At 41.5% G+C, this 16,677-nt stretch overlaps 2 protein-coding genes across 2 annotated transcripts; both read left to right on the top strand.

The window, feature by feature from the left end:
• Window positions 1–11,747: 11,747 nt before the first annotated feature.
• On the top strand, window positions 11,748–12,201 carry LOC114783305 (histone H4). The gene has a single exon (XM_028968728.1). It carries the CDS (start codon window positions 11,753–11,755, stop codon window positions 12,062–12,064), a length of 312 nt encoding a protein of 103 aa, XP_028824561.1. The 5' UTR covers window positions 11,748–11,752; the 3' UTR covers window positions 12,065–12,201.
• A 708-nt stretch (window positions 12,202–12,909) lies between these two features.
• Window positions 12,910–13,329, top strand: LOC114783304 (histone H2B). Its single transcript, XM_028968727.1, has one exon. The coding sequence runs from the start codon at window positions 12,930–12,932 to the stop codon at window positions 13,302–13,304; it is 375 nt and encodes a 124-aa protein (XP_028824560.1). The 5' UTR covers window positions 12,910–12,929; the 3' UTR covers window positions 13,305–13,329.
• Window positions 13,330–16,677: the final 3,348 nt, after the last annotated feature.

Below are 16,677 nucleotides of genomic sequence, written 5' to 3'. Positions count from 1 at the left end.
AACTTGAACCTTGGTGGTATCTTGGCCAAACCACAGCACATGACCTGCTCAGCAACATTGTGCGGGATTTCTATATCTTCATTGTAGAATGTGGTGATTCAGTTCACCTCACCTTCTTTTCTGTTCAACTGTAAAGTACTTTTTATCACTGGAGCTACCTTTACTGTCCATTTAGAGGTGACCTGTGATTCAAAATGATCGTTCTTTACAGTGTCAGAATATTCAGCCTCAACAGAGACTATCAATGTTGAATTGACCCCATCTGCTCCCAGAGCCACTTTAATTAAGTCACTTGGGTGAGGGGAGTGACAGGGGTACGGGAACATTACAATGTATAAATGCAATGTACTGACAGATCTGTGAGACTGGCACATACAGTGTCCTTTATCTGGCTGTCAGCATGCTGTGGCACAGTCAATACGGTCTCACCAGTTCAACATGGAGTACAATATCATGGTGGTGTCATTTATCACCCATGTCAGCACATGCAAATGCATGTGTGACGATGACGCACTGAAATGATCCATTTCAGATTTGTAAAGCTGCTTTGACGAAAGTGCCAAGCGGCTTCACGGCTGTTCAGCAGTTTTATCATTTCAGTTCCTGCAGGGCACAGTGTCTGCATCCCACGCATTACGAAAATGGGGGAATGGTAGAACATTCTGGAAGCGACCAGCTGTCTCACCCATCCACCCAGCTGCACCCTTATTTTCCTCATGGTTTTAAAGATGACATAAAAAGCTGTTTTTATTCCCTTTTTGAAACTGTGTTTTTCACATATTAATAATGATAAATTTTTTTAGATGAATTTCATCCAGCTCTAACGTTCGTTTGATTTATTTGTGTACTTAGTTTCTTCAACATAACATAAAGTTATTATTTAATGAGAGTCTCCTGAGACGTCCAGATAAAAAATAATGTGACCAACAGAGGGCGTCACCCTGTGATCTCAATGCCCCAACAAAGTGTCGGGATGTAGTTCTGCAGCTGATTTCTGTTTTCACCTCTTTTGAAGTCACTTTGCACCTTTGAAGCACATTTTTATTTTGCACAGATTAAACCCCCCCTCGAATATAACACCATATAGGTGTTAAATGGCCATGCAGGTGGTATTTTGTATACAAACCCAAGAGAAACATTCAAAGTGTATGCCTGCAAGCATTGACTTGCCATTCTAGTAACAAAGAGTGTTGACTTTACAAGAGTGTGCACTGTTGAAAAACGAGGGGAAAGGACATTGCTGTGGTTTCTGGGGGTTAATTCAGCTATATTCAGTTCATTTGATATAAAAGTTATTGCTTTCTGTGGGTTTTTGCATCATACACTCAATCGCCTTCTTGGTTTTGGAGAAACCCAGTTCTAACATCTGAACTGATCCATGAAAAACACCAAAAAATCTTTAATCAATGATGGACGATTCATGGTTCCACATCACAGGTAAGACAGACAGAGGGTGGGCCCTCGCAAACTGAACCCTCCAGGGCCCTACATGCGGGTTTCCCCTCGTTTTGGCTGTGTTACCAGGCATCAAAGCAGCACAAAGCTGTTATCTCAGTCCCAGCCAGGAACACAGGGAGATAGAGATGGAAGTGGTTAAAGTGGTCTGCATGTCTGTAACTGATTGCATTCCTCCTTCCAGTAGCCTGCCACACATATATGAACACACGCACACACACATGCTAATTTTGGCTCAGATGCATGCAGGTACAGCAGCAGCATGCTGATTTCTATGATCCAGTCTAATGCACCATGTCTTTCATAACAATTATGCATTTCATCCATCTGATTGCACTTTTTTTTTACACAGTAATGAAGCAGCATCTCTCCTGAAACCCGCATGAGGCCTTAAGCTGATATCAGCTTCCTGCTGCATCATCAGTTAATGAGCTATTCATTCGTCTTTTCTGAGCCGGGTGCTGGTACAACTGATAAAGCAGAAGAAGCACGCCATTACTGAACCCCAGAATGAAAATACCGACCGAAACGCACATTTGAAGGCAGGAGGGGTGCATATTTGCACCAGAACCCCCCCGCACATTCACAAAAATAAATGTGTTGCATTTTTTTTGGTATTTGCACATCAAAAAATGAAATTGTAAATTAGCAGAATCACAAAGGGCACTTCAATGATCAAACGGAGCATTAGGGTTGACTTCTTCCACTGTGTCATTGTTAAAGCATTATGAAAGTATCTCCCCGTGAAAAGCGGGATCTGGAATTTTTTTTTTCTTCAATTAAAGACTCTTCAGATTTACCCCTCCCTCTTTCATCCTCCATTCCTTTTTGGAGTCTTTCAGAAGTTAGCATGAAGTGTGTGCGGAAGATATTACGAAATCAACATCAAAAACCCCACTGCAAAACCCATGTGGATAATGACCATGACAACCACCCCAGCACCACCACCACCACACAAACGCACCCCTTCCCAAGCTGTTGTTTAAAGTTTGGCTTCAGCTCCCTCTTTGTACCATTTTCTGGTCTCCTAGCAGCACCGACTCCCCCCCTTAGCCTTTGGCCCGCCCCTCTTTTTTGTGGGCCTTGACACTCCAGAGCGGCTTATCCTGTGGTGAATCTTGTCCTTGTGTCCAGCCAGCGCTACAGCTGTGAGACTCGGTCATTGTCTGCCCTTTGGGCTTTGCCCCCCCTGCCAGGATGCCCTGCAGAAAGCTGGATTGAAAGGCCTTTGCTTCCCAGTGCATTACATCCCCCTGTCTGCATTGTCCGAACCACAGATCAAAGCGAATGGGCAAACCAATAAAACCATGTAATACCATCACGGGTGTGACGCAGGCTCATGGAAAAGATCTGCAGTGTTCTAAAGCTCCTGATGTTTATCGTGAAGTAAATATGTAATTTTATATTTTAAAATGCACATTCATAGTCATAGAAAAAGTAATACTGTTCGTAATGCATTTCAGATGTTTGTTTAAGTAGGCATGAGATTTGTAAAAAGAGATGTGTGCCATATAGCTCCACATTGATAAAGCTCGCCATTAATTTTTTTTTTATGAACAATCCAGGTTTTTTATGAATAATCCATTCATTCACACATTAGCTTGTAAAATTCTTCTCAAAAACATTTATTGGTTAGCCATGCAATCTCTACAAAAAAATTTCAAAGATAGCCTCTGCGCTTATAATTTAAAAGTTTGAAGGCTCATCTTAATGAGTATCAGTAATTTGCATGCATGTGCATTTAAGTAAAGACACTTTTGAGTTTAATATTCCAAATTTGACTCGCAAGTTCATGCTCCAGGATGCATCTAATAAATGCTGCTCTAAGTCTCTAAAGTGGCCTTTAGCACGAACAGAAGCTGTTATGGAAAGTAGAGAAGGAAGTCCTTTCACCAATTAAATAATGTTCATTCGTACAGAAAAGCAGCGTTTACCAATAGGTCTCATTCATCAATATTATGTAGGACATAATAACCCGACATTCAAGAGTGCCTTCTGAAAGTCTGAAATGACGGATAAACATTGTGAATGATGGATAACACTGCCGTTATTGTTCTCATTGTGGAGGTCCACTGGCTGGTTTCTATGGAGGATCCTTTTATCAGGAATAAGTGCTGACTCTTTACTGAATGCATTCAAAGCTCTTCGGTGACACCGACTCACAGTGTAATTATTTGTGTGCGTTTAGAAGGCAGGAAATCCCCGGCGTGGAGGCATCCAGGCACGAAACAAATTGTTGTAATTGCGACTGTGGTTGCAGAAAATTGTGGTTAGAGCATAGAATATGTGTGTATGTGTGTTTTATTACACAACCCTCGCACAATGCCTTTGAGAGAAACACTCACTTGTGTGGTCAGATTCTGTGTTGCCAAGCTTTGTAAACAGAACAACAAATTGCTGTAACTTATGTAGGCAATTAAAAAAATGACATGTCAGAGAGGATAGGGCACTATGATTAATATTTTTTTTTTCATTCTCAACAATGCAAATCTATTGCACTGCAGGCTTGAAAATATTGAATCAAGAGCACAAGGCCACATGTAAGCAGCAGATGAAATTTCATGAGTTTTTCCAGTTTTCCAGGGTTTTAATGGGATGACAATTGGCTAAAAGATGTTGGGAAATCTGCCATGGCACATTTGTTTCAGTACAACTCTGTCACTGTAAAGAACCCTATGCTAAATATTCTGAGAAATTGAATATGCCATCTTGTTCATACATTATTTGTGCATCCTTATGCAGGGACCTGTTTCTATGTAGGCTGCCATCTTTTTGTAAAACGTTTTTTACCCAGAATGGGCCTCTGTCTCTAGAGGGCACCATTCTCAACTTACGTTAAAAAAAGGATAGCTTGAGTCCAGCATCAGCACATCATATGGCTCTACAGCTTTTTTCGCTGGTGTACTGTGGTTGTATATGTATATGGCCATGTTCAAAAGACATGCAAAACAGGCACCAGTGTGGGACCTTTTTTTATTGAGTCAAACAACAGGCTAGTAAATACCCACTAGGCTACTACCACCCCTTTTCTACGGGAAACGATTACACAAACAATGTAACACACATTCATGGATGCCTTGTTCATGATCCTTGTCTTTACAGAGCTTGGAAACCAATAGGTTCCTAACTACAGGGTGGGCCATTTATATGGATAAACCTTAATAAAATGGGAATGGTTGGTGATATTAACGTCCTGTTTGTGGCACATTAGTATATGTGAGGGGGCAAACTTTTCAAGATGGGTGGTGACCATAGTGGCCATTTTGAAGTCGGCCATCTTGGATCCAACTTTTGTTTTTTCAATAGGAAGAGGGTCATGTGACATCAAATTTATTGGTAATTTCACAAGAAAAACAATAGTGTGCTTGGTTTTGACGTAACTTTATTCTTTCATGGGTTATTTAGCAGTTTCTGACCACTTATAAAATGTGTTCAATGTCACCAACCATTCCCATTTTATTAAGGTGTATCCATATAAATGGCCCACCCTGTATTGATAGGCATTCACTGGAGGCTCAACTTTATTTTACCATAAAATGACCAGATCATTGGTCGGCAACTGTTAACACTAAAAGCCATTTGGACCCGGTTTCTTCAAAACAGAAATTCATTTTGACATGTAAAATGAAGATAACACCGCATATACTGTTATTACTTTTATGCTACGTATAAAAACTAGGCTAGTGTGTTCCTGGGGAAATTTTATTTATGCAAAGTAAATAGATGCAGGATGGGGTGGCAAGGGTTCATGAAGATTGCATTTGTGCAAATGGGTTGGGAAAAGGTGGGAGGTGTGAACAATTTCAGAACACCATTTTTTAAAACTAGGACAAATATGTGTGTACCAATGGTGAATGTTTAATCAACCAGACAAGTCTAAAAACCAGCCGGACGTGTTCGGGGAAAAGCAGAGATCTGGGGACCCTAACTTAGCATACCTGGCATCAAAAAACTTATACGGCACTCGTGACACATATTTTGAGTGACACAGGGAGCTGCAGTGTAAGGATGAAAGGGCCACATGCGACTCCAGTGCCGTGGGTTGCCAAACCCTGGACTAGACTGACAGTATCTTACCAGGAGTTAAAACAGAATGTATTAAAAATGTGTTAAAGTAGTGGACTTGGAATGAGTATCAGTATTGTAATGTAACAGTTCTGACACAGTTCTGTATAATCTGTGCATTTTGGATTGTAACAATGTAACCACATTTTTAACTTGGTATCTGTTACATCGACATATTGGCATGGCCCACAAAATTAGTGGTGCTGGTTTCTGGTTTGCAGGAACTCGTTCCTGCAAATTCCCAGACTAAATTTTTTGTCCCAGCCCGCCCCTGATGGCAAGAATGTCCAAGCAATTTCCCGGGACTTCCTGGCCATATCCAATACATTTCCTGAATGTTATACATGAAGCCACGAAAACACGATCAGGCTGGGAGGGTCTGTGGAAAGGCAGAGAGGCCATGCTGCATTTGCACCTCGATGGCCTGGATTAGAGCTGTCTCCATCAATCAAGCAGCTGAAAGTCCTGCCTTTCAGGTGGCACAACCACACTCTGTTTGGAGCCGCCGCATGTGTTCTGCAAGTCCTGGAATTCCTGTAAACATTCAGAGTTGTGTGGGGATTATTTACAGGCTTCAAGCACTGAGGCTGTTGTGCAGCTATCAAACCCATGCTATGCTTTAATGTAGCTTTGATTTAGGTTATACTGAAGAAAAGGAATTTCCTGTTGTCTTCTGTCAGGCCCCCCCATCATGGTGCTGAATCGTCTAATTTTCCTGGAATGCCTTGGAATTTCCAAGATGCTTTTTTTTTTTGGCTCTCTTGCTCGTAAAAAAAAAAAAAAGTTATTTTCTGCCAGCCGGAAAACAACTAGAGATAAATGTGATGAGGTCCACAAACTTGCAGAGCTCGACCAAAACAAACTGTATTAGATGTTCTTTCATATCACAAACAAGGCCTGGTCAAGCCATGGGGACACCAACCAACAGGCCGCCATGTGTGACAGAAAAATCTTAGGCTAGCAATGCTCTTCAGAAGTCTATAACCAGTACTTGTCAGTTGAAAAGACAGACAGAAGTTTTTAAAAGTCTATGAATTTTTGACAAACTACTGAAATGGTTGTTCAGAAGTGGAATGTGAAATAAAATAATTTCCTGTTTGACATTCATAGGAAATTTTACATTTTCCTTTTGGAAATTTGCTGGTTTTGCCCTTTAGAGTATTTAAAAGTATTAAAGACAGTAAAGTAGGTTATAAACTAGTAGCAAATGATGCTATACATGCACTTGACTATATGCTGCGAATAGAAAACTTCACATTGCAGAACACATGGTGCTGTGGTTACGTTTACTGCTGGATTGTTGGAGAGCGCATGATGCGGAGCAGCTATGTCTGCCACGGCCCCACCAGATGCTGTCCATATGGACATAAAGAGGAACCTCATTCCATACAGGTCTGTTCAAAGCACTCTGGACACACTTTCTAAGCATTTATCAGAAAAAAGCAGGATAATGGAGGCACAGGACGCCAGCATCTTTTATCTCTTTCCAAGCAACAAATTCATCATCTTACCTACATGCCTTCATAAAAGTGACACATACGACATATGACTACAGTTAACTATATTAATAAACGAGCCTTTGGGGTAAAGATCAGGCCTGTATTGGTATAGGTCTGAGCTGTGTTGCTGCTACACAGAACAGTCACCAGGGGTCATCTCCACACATTTACTGTAGAAAAGTGTAAAAAGTCAGTCGTCTTTCAAAATAACAAGCAATAGAAGTTCAAAAAAAAAGTTCTGTGTGTGTCTGTGCCTGTGCATGTATAAAAGAGTTTGAGCAACCACTTGGCCTGATTTATGTCCTAAGTGTGTTTGATATTAAACATAAAGCAATAGCGCAGCTGAGAAAGGAAGCACATCTCTCTTTTTAGAGCACTTCTTTGATGTCAAAAGTTGAAAGGAACAATGGGGTAAGATAAGTACAGGCTTTTATTACATTTTATTGTGTTTTTTTTAACTCTCTGTTTGGTCAACCTGCTGTATTTCTTGTTAGCCTGCCAATAAATCGTAAAATGCCATGTGCTGTAACCATTCTAATACTATTCTACATTATAATATTATATTACATAATACTCCCAATTTTTATCATAATTTGCTTTATTTGTAAAGAATGGTGGAGAAGACCAGGGATAAGATAAACCTTTATTAGTCCCACAAGTCCCACAAGTGGGAAATTGATAATGGGGCAGTGGTGGCCTAGCAGTTAAGGAAGTGGTCCCGTAATCAGGATGTTGCTGGTTAGAATCCCGATCTGCCATGGTGCCACTGAGGAGGGTGCCTGTCATGGCTGTCCACTGCTCACTAAGAGTGATGGGTTAAATGCAGAGGACACATTTCACTGTGTGCACCATGTGCTGTGCTGCTGTGTATCACAATGACATTCACTTCTCTTTATAACTGAGCCATATGACAGATGCCATACTAAACTATGTGAAAACGAGTGAGAATTAAAGAGATGAAGCTGAAACTAAATCTTTAAATGAAGCAGAATCTTCTGACACTGTGCTGTCCTCTGCTGGTTCAACACTGAGCAAAACTTTGTTGTCTGGAACAACAGGAAAGTAGCTTTGCAGAAATAAATGAAACAGTACTCACTGGAACTTGGAAAGTGTTCCGTTAAAGAAAAATTATTTGAAAACTGAGCAACGAAATCTTGATAGGAAGAATAATTCTCTTTCTTTATCCAAGATCATCTCAGGAAACAACCTCTTTGTGTGTCACACATCTGTTGGCGCTTGGCATTGCATTGCAGCATTCCTGCCCAGTGCTCTCCGCCAGTAGTTATCGCTTTCAAAAAAAAAAAAAAAAATCCCAGAAAACATCTCAAGAATTTCTCCAGAGGGTGTTTCCGCCTTCACCCCCCCTCTTGTATGGTACAACAGACAAGACGTGTGAGCATGGCAGCTCTGAGATGTTACGGCGTAAACCACCACTTAAATGAATGCTCTCCATTGGCATAATAATCCTCAAACATCGGAAGTCAGCGATGTAAAATATTATTTTTTTAATGCAGCAGAAAAATGGGGTGGATGAGTCAATTTTGCCTGGGCGGCAGACCCTAGACTCACCCCTTCCAGGGTCTGGGTCTGCTGTGCGTGACAGGTAGGTCAGTGCACGGAGGGATACAGGCAGTAATTAAGGCCCAGCTCCCCGTCGGCCTCCAGCCCACTGTAAATCTGCCAGACTGATTCATCACGCCAGACCCCAAGGGGGCAGCCGGAGCCAGCCACACACGTCTAACACGTCCATGTGCCGCCACGACACTCCCACTGGGCATTAATGCCAACCTATTAAATGTTACACAATTTCAGGAGGCTCATTGTTTGAAGCCAGAATTTAAGCCATTTTCCCAACTTTATTACAGCAAAAAAGGCTGGCATCGCCTTTTAACCACCAGATGCCGCCACAGTTTAAGTATCCACAAACAATGTGTACTGCAACTTTTAAGTTCTGTCACTGATTAGGGTTCCTCCAATGCCCCAAAGCATCCCTATATTCTTCAGAACACAGATTCATTAATTGAAATAGTATTTAGAGTTTGGACAACAGATGAAAATTTGTCTAACACTTCTGTTTAAGTGCTTTAAACCATCATTGAAATTTTAAACCATATTACAGTAAGTTAACAGAAGTTTTCATCCAACGCATATTACAGACAAGGAGAGACAGTTATGGAAAAAAGGGGGACATTAAAAAAGTAACGATTGATTCAGTGTGTGAACAAGTTTAACATTAATACAAGTTAGTCTGTCTACAGTCCTGCAGTGGCTAAAAATGGTGATATGTATAACAAGGGTTTTGGTCATTCTGCTTTGTCGTTCAGAGAGAATGGTGTTGATGACGTCATTTCCGCGAATACCCCCTAATGTCTATAGGCCGCTGTCCTCCTTGTCCCGCCTCTCTCCTCCTCATTTGCATTTAAAGCTACATACACCGATACGGCGCGTCCTGGGAAATCTCAGTGTGGGACTGGATCAAAATTTCTGTAATTCTGCACCAAGGCTGAATTTCGGACAGAGACTTTAGAAAAGTATTAGGACACCACTAAGACCGATATAAAAAAAAAAAAAAAAAATGATAATAGGGAACCTTTACTTTCACTTTAAGAAAGTGGGTTGGAAGATATTTACCAAAAATTAAACAAGTAGACATAGCCTCTATATGTTTGAGGGTAAGAGCGTGTTCAGGCAGATGAAGTGTCCATTCCAGAGGTCATGCTGAGGTCGCATATGCACTAGATTTGACAATTTGTGCACAATTTATGTTTTACAAAGACTCAAATATATTTTGTATAATCTTCAAATAAAATAAGACATAGTAAGGTACAAAGACAACAAACTCAAAAAAAAAAAAAAAGTATAAAATCCTATATGACAGGCTCATTTGGTCTATATTGTTTTTTTTGGACAGAAGTGACATTGTGCCCTCTTGGCATCCTTTGATCTTTCTGCCATTAGGGTCTTTGTCACCCAAACTCTTTTTCCCCACAGCCACAGCAGTGGAGTTATCAGGGCTTTCCCCTGCTCCTCAAAAAGCACCTCCTCAGATTCCTCGGGCGTGGTCTCCCAGTGGGATTGATCTCCCTCCAAAGGATGAAAGCATTATGGTGGACACATCAATCACGAAGAAAAAGAAATCCAGTATTCCTTTTTTTTTTTTTTTTAGCTTTAGGAGACAGTCACTTTGTCCATTTTTTTTGTCCCCAACCCTGGTTGCATTGCCTTCGGTTACAATATCTTCATGATGGTGGCTTGATTCGTAATTAGAGATGTATAAACACACAGGAATCCAGTTTTGACATGAACGCTTCTCAAAACATTTTCCCCAGATGACTGTGACGTTACAAAAGTTTGCACGATTGTTTCAAACATGTCGAAAAAACAACAACAAAAGATTCTTTCAGGAGACGTTCATTTATATTTACAGCATTTATCAAACGGCCTTATCCAGAGCGACTTACAACGTGCTTCCATGTTACAATCAATGAAGTGATCAATTCTGGTTCACTAGGACCCCCAACTATGAATACAATCTTTTTATTCACTCTGATGTAGTTTATATGCATAAGTAAGACAATAAGAAGGTTACAAGTTCATCTAAATATTCTCTAAAGAGGAAGGTCTATCACACTGAGGTTCCATACCAGTCGGCCTCAACCTGTAGAATATGCATTGCAACCAACAAAACATAAACACAAAATGAAATGCAGGATTTCTTCTTCTTTTTTTACAGGCCTATCAAGCATGAGAGTTAAGGGGGTTGCAGGCTGTAATTAAGACCCAGCTTCCACAAAGAAACCTCTCTGTAAATCCCATTATGAGCCGACTGTAAATCTGCCAGACGGCATCATCAACCCGTACCCCTGGGGTTGGCCGGAGCCAGCCACACACGGCTAACATGTCCCGCTGAGCTGAACAAAGCGGCTCATGCAAGACGGCGGAGAGAGATGTTCTGTCGAGTGGATATCATACAGGAGGTTTTTTTTTTTCGGGCAGTGACAATCATATAAAATTTACAGTTTTATTTAAATTCTTCATATTCTTTAAATTCTTTAAATGGAGCAAAAAAACTTTTAAATGTATTTGAGCCAGTAGCACACAAACTGGATGGTGCACAAAAACTGTTCTAATGTTACGTCTAAAATCCTTAAGCACCATTCGGGTCTGTTTGAGTGTCTGAAGACAACAGGCTTGATTTCAACGTTGTTATTGTTATATTAATATTGTTATATTAATATTGTTATATTAATATGCGTGACTGTCAGTGCGAATTTAAAATCCCCACACATCCATCAAGGCTCCAAAACTTAGGAACAGTTTTCACATTTCATAGTGAATTGGTCATAGTTTATGAGTTGTTAGCACGGAATGTAAAGCTTTAAAAAAAAAACACTCCAACAACGCGCAGAAATTGATCAGACCAGATGCATGCGTGTTTTTTATGTCGTAAAACGTAATTTAACGTAATGTAAACGTAATTCATTACAATCAGCAAAGACGCGGAACAGAACGCGCTCCATTGTATCGAACAAAATAACAAATTTGAACTCTTATGACGGGAGGTGGCGCTGTGACGTTATCCACGTGCTTTCATGTGCAGCCCTCCCCTAAAAGGCGGTGGGGACAAACGCACGCCCCTTGGACAAGGCTTCAAACAGGTCCTCTTTTCGCACATAAAGACTGAGCGAGTCGGCTTCTGCTTCACGTTGCACTTTGTGTAATAAGTTGACAACATGTCCGGACGCGGAAAGGGAGGAAAAGGGCTCGGAAAAGGAGGTGCCAAGCGTCATCGCAAGGTTCTCCGCGATAACATCCAGGGCATCACCAAGCCCGCCATCCGCCGCCTCGCTCGTCGCGGCGGTGTGAAGCGTATCTCCGGTCTGATCTACGAGGAGACCCGCGGCGTGCTGAAGGTCTTCCTCGAGAACGTGATCCGCGACGCCGTCACCTACACCGAGCACGCCAAGAGAAAGACCGTGACCGCCATGGACGTGGTTTACGCGCTGAAGCGTCAGGGCCGCACTCTGTACGGCTTCGGCGGTTGAAACCTGCTCTTTCTAATAGGACAAAGACCCAAAGGCTCTTTTAAGAGCCACCCACACTTTCGATAAAAGCACGGTCTGTGCCGCGGAACACTACAAAATAAGACTTGATTCAAAATAAACTATTAATTTCATGCATAGTACGTTGAATGCTAAAAAACGGTCTCATACACGTGTAGACAAGTACCCAAAGTTGCATGTTCGAACCCCATTGCGTGTCTCCGGACCGACCCTCCAGCCAAGTACTCATTGTAAGACTGGTAATTAGTTCGCCTCCATCAGTGATTGTCTCATGATACACAGCGCACAGTAAAATCTGCATTTAACCAATCACCCTAAGTGAGCAGTGAGCGGCTGCTTGCTTTTGTTTTATTGTGCGCGTTTTATGAAGTTGGCAAAGGTAACACGTAATGAAGCACTCACTTAAATCCAATGACTTTTATTTTTTACAAGCACAAATATACTACTATATGGGTGTCATTTTGTGTAAGAAGCACAAGTATGCTGTGTTGAATAAATATGAAGTTAAAGTAAATGTATGTATTCACAAGAATGATATAGACAACTGTAAAATAGTGGACTAAACGACTCACTTGTAAAGATCCGGCTACATTAAATACACGAAGAATTGGGTTCTGTGCCTCTGTCCTACGATTTATATATATTGAAATAAGGGATTTTTTGTCTGAAAAAAAGCGGGAAATGGGCGGGACTTCGCTAAACGCACTATAAGCGCTTCCGCTTGGCGCCTGAATTCGAAAGGACCAATCAGAGCTGTCGTCTTATTTCCATTCCAGCGTATATAAATTGAACAGGAGTGCCTATTAGACCGCCAGTTGTATCCAGTTTTCACACTGAGACGAGCACCATGCCTGAACCCGCCAAGTCCGCGCCCAAGAAGGGGTCCAAGAAAGCCGTGACCAAGACGGCCGCCAAGGGCGGAAAGAAGCGCAGAAAGTCCAGGAAGGAGAGCTACGCCATCTACGTGTACAAGGTTCTGAAGCAGGTCCACCCCGACACCGGCATCTCCTCCAAGGCCATGGGCATCATGAATTCTTTCGTCAACGATATCTTTGAGCGCATCGCTGGAGAAGCTTCTCGCCTGGCGCATTACAACAAGCGCTCCACCATCTCGTCCAGGGAGATTCAGACTGCCGTCCGCCTGCTGCTCCCCGGAGAGCTGGCCAAGCACGCCGTGTCTGAGGGAACCAAGGCGGTCACCAAGTACACCAGCTCCAAGTAAAGCGGGACCACAAGCAACGCTTCACCAACACAAAGGCTCTTTTAAGAGCCACCCACACTTTCATCAAAAGGCGGGATTGCGGTTTTATTTATAAAGGGTAAACTTTAAATACTTAAAGTATACCTGAAATAAGCATTAACTACATGTGAGGCAATATTGTCCAACTCTACGTTAAGCAGAGTCTTTTGTTCTGTTTATAAAACTTAAAATCTTTGAATAATTCAGTTTGCAATATAAATTAATCTCAGTTTGTAATTAATTGGAGTGTGGTACCCTAATATCCACTCACATTCCCAGTCCGGAAATCTTACATTTATTATGTAGGCCAGTCGGACCAACCAGGAAATGGCTGGAATATTTGGGTTGTAAAACGGCAAATCCGTTAGATGGCGGTATGGCGCTGCTGAGAGGGTGGATCTGCAGATGTGTTTACCAGCGAGAGAAGAAGACTCTTGTAAAAAGAGAGTAGGAAAACGAGATTGTTCAGTTTTTTTTTTTTAAACCTATTCCAAGCAGGAATGTTCAATGTTGCGTCTTCCTTTAATTTGTCCTGTAGATGTGTGGACTTTCCGTGCCCTGGTTGTCACCGTACTTTCATGTTTATTTTCTGTTTTGAGACAGAGCTCGCTTCGGTTAGTTTTTCATGACCTTTGCCAGTGGCGGTTCTTGATTATGGGCAGGTATTTTTATTTTTTTTTGCGCTCGAATTGTCAGTTCCACCTTCAATTCTGCTAAGCAGGCTGCAATACCCAGATCACGCCGGTAGGTGGTAGTTCAGTTACAGAAAAAAAACGTTTTAATCTGTATATGGTGATCTCTGCCCAGAATTCTGAACTATAAAAAATTACCTTAACTGTCTGGCCCAACACTATTTTCACTGTTTTCACATGGGAACTGTGCATTGTACTGATTAATGGCACTACAGAATAAAAGCTTTGGGCCACAAAATACCTTCCTGGCCCAAAACATTTTTCACTGTAAAATTGACCTTGGATTTCTGCTCATGTGCACATAGATTTATGATGTGTGTTGACTTTTCAATGTAAAATAACTATTATTGCAGGCTGCAGTATTTAAGGTGGAACAGATTATTCAAATACGGAGCTCACATAAACATCTTTACTCTAATTTCTATCACACGCATATATGCAGGAAGTGAGCATGAGTTCTGTCACAGAACAACCTCCTGGATCCTAACCAGTCTGGCTTCAGAACAGCTCAGACTGCCCTTCTGGCTGTTTCCGAGCAGCTACCTGCAGCCAGATTAGCAAAACTGTCATCAGTTCTTATTCTCCTTGACCTCTCTGCAGCATTTGACACAGTTAAGATAGACAGTTTTGGCTATCCTGAAGAGGCTTGGAATTCAGGGCTCAGCATGGCAGTGGTTTGCTTCCTACCCTGATGAGCAATCTTACCAAGTAACTTGGAAAGGATCCACGTCTATCTCACGTAGACTCTCCACTGGTGTCACAACTCATCTTTTCTTCTCCTCCCTCTGATCTACATGCTGCTTCCAAAATCTCTGCATGTCTAACTGATATCTTGATCTTGCTATTTACCTGTACAACTCACAGCTCTCTCCTTCTACAACAGCCCGCAACCTTGGAGTCCTTCTCTAGTCACATCAGCAATCTTTCCCGCTCATGTAGATTCCTTCTACAATATCAGACGAATCCGTACTTATCTGTCAGCCCAGGCCACCCAGATACTGGTTTAGTCCTTAGTAATCTCACAACTGGACTACTGCAACTCCCTTCTAGCTGGTCTACCACTATGTACCATCTGACCTCTACAACTAATACAAAATGCAGCAGCACGACTGATCTTCAACCTTCCAAAGTTCTCCCACACCACCCCTCTGCTACGTTCCCTCCACTGGCTCCCAGTAGCTGCACGCATCAGGTTCAAAATACTGATGCTGGCCTACAAAGCCAAACATGGAGTAGCACCATCACAGCCCATATTATACCTCGCACTGCACCTCGTATACTCAGAGTCTCCAGTACTGCTCGCCTGGTCCCTCCATCTCTGAAGGTAAAAGGAAGACACTTATCTAGACTCTTCTTCATCTTGGCCCCTCAGTGGTGGAATGACCTTCCCCTCGAGGTCAGAACAGCTCAGTCACTTTCAAATGGCAGCTCAAGACCTTCCTCTTCAGAGAATATTTAGATGAACTTGTAACCTTCTTATTGTCTGACTTATGTATAGAAACTTCAACTTAGTGAATAAAAAGATTTTATTCATAGTTGGGGGTCTTAGTGAAACAGAATAGATCGCTTCATCAGTCAGGCTGCTTCCAAATAAAGCACATTTCATACATTCATAATATTGTGAATCAGAGCTCATTGTGTTATAATGAATTTTTCCTGGGTTGTGCGAAATCACAAAAAAAAAAAAAAACACAAATTTAATCTGCACACTAACGTGTCTATTCATTTACATTTGGGTGATCCTCAGGTTGGAGGGTGGGTGTTGTCGGGGGAAATAAAGATTCCAATAACCCTACTCAGTGAGAAAAAAAGTTTATTGCTGCCAGGATGAAACCCTGATAAGCATGTTGTACGTGCATAGAAGAAAGACATAAAAAGAATGCAATTTGTCGTCATATTCTAATAAAATCCGGCAAGCATAGAAAATATAAATTTTCATTACAATGTTGATACTGGAGTGCAAAATTATCCCCAATGAAAGATGGAAAAGAAAAGGTCAAAGCCCCATATCTGTCTATCAGGTTAAATTCAGTATGTTCCGAAAACAGAGTTTACAAAAAAATTTCTTAATATGTTTTACATTTACAGCATTTACCAGACGCCCTCATCCAGAGCGACTTACAATCAGTAGTTACAGGGACAGTCCCCCCCCTGGAGACACTCAGGGTAAGTGTCTTGCTTAAGGACACAATGGTAGTAAGTGGAATTTGAACCTGGGCCTTCTGGTTCATAGTTACCCACTATGCTACTACCACCCTGTTTTATGTTTCTGTGTAGTGGGCGCCAAACCGATGGCTTTTTTGTTCGGGGAACTTCTGTTAAATCTTTTATTTTATCTCAAAATGCGCTGTTGTGCTGAATGTGGCCTGGAAAGAAGCATTATTGTCATTTCAGCTGGATACACAGTACACAGTGCAGCCAAACAACGTCTCTCTTGATCAAGTGTTCTTCTTTCTAGGCTACAAATATCCTGTTATACAATGTCATGTGCTTTTACTTTTTAACACTTTGCCTGTATGACCCCCATGTATTATTACTTTAGTACAGCTTTTATAAAAGTTATTATTGCTATTAGATTTTTAAACGTCTTCAGAATCCGAAAACTTGACTGATCCTGGAGGAACTTGTTCATAACACCACAACAAGAACAATTAATAAAATAT

The sequence above is a fragment of the Denticeps clupeoides genome, unplaced genomic scaffold, assembly GCF_900700375.1.
Source record: "Denticeps clupeoides unplaced genomic scaffold, fDenClu1.1, whole genome shotgun sequence".
Lineage (NCBI taxonomy): Eukaryota > Metazoa > Chordata > Actinopteri > Clupeiformes > Denticipitidae > Denticeps > Denticeps clupeoides.
This window is presented reverse-complemented; position numbering and strand designations above follow the sequence as displayed.

What these genes read in the sequence shown, in the direction of transcription:
- LOC114783305 (XM_028968728.1), top strand. Translation starts at nt 11,753, where the DNA reads ATGTCCGGACGCGGAAAGGGAGGAAAAGGGCTCGGAAAAGGAGGTGCC.
- LOC114783304 (XM_028968727.1), top strand. Translation starts at nt 12,930, where the DNA reads ATGCCTGAACCCGCCAAGTCCGCGCCCAAGAAGGGGTCCAAGAAAGCC.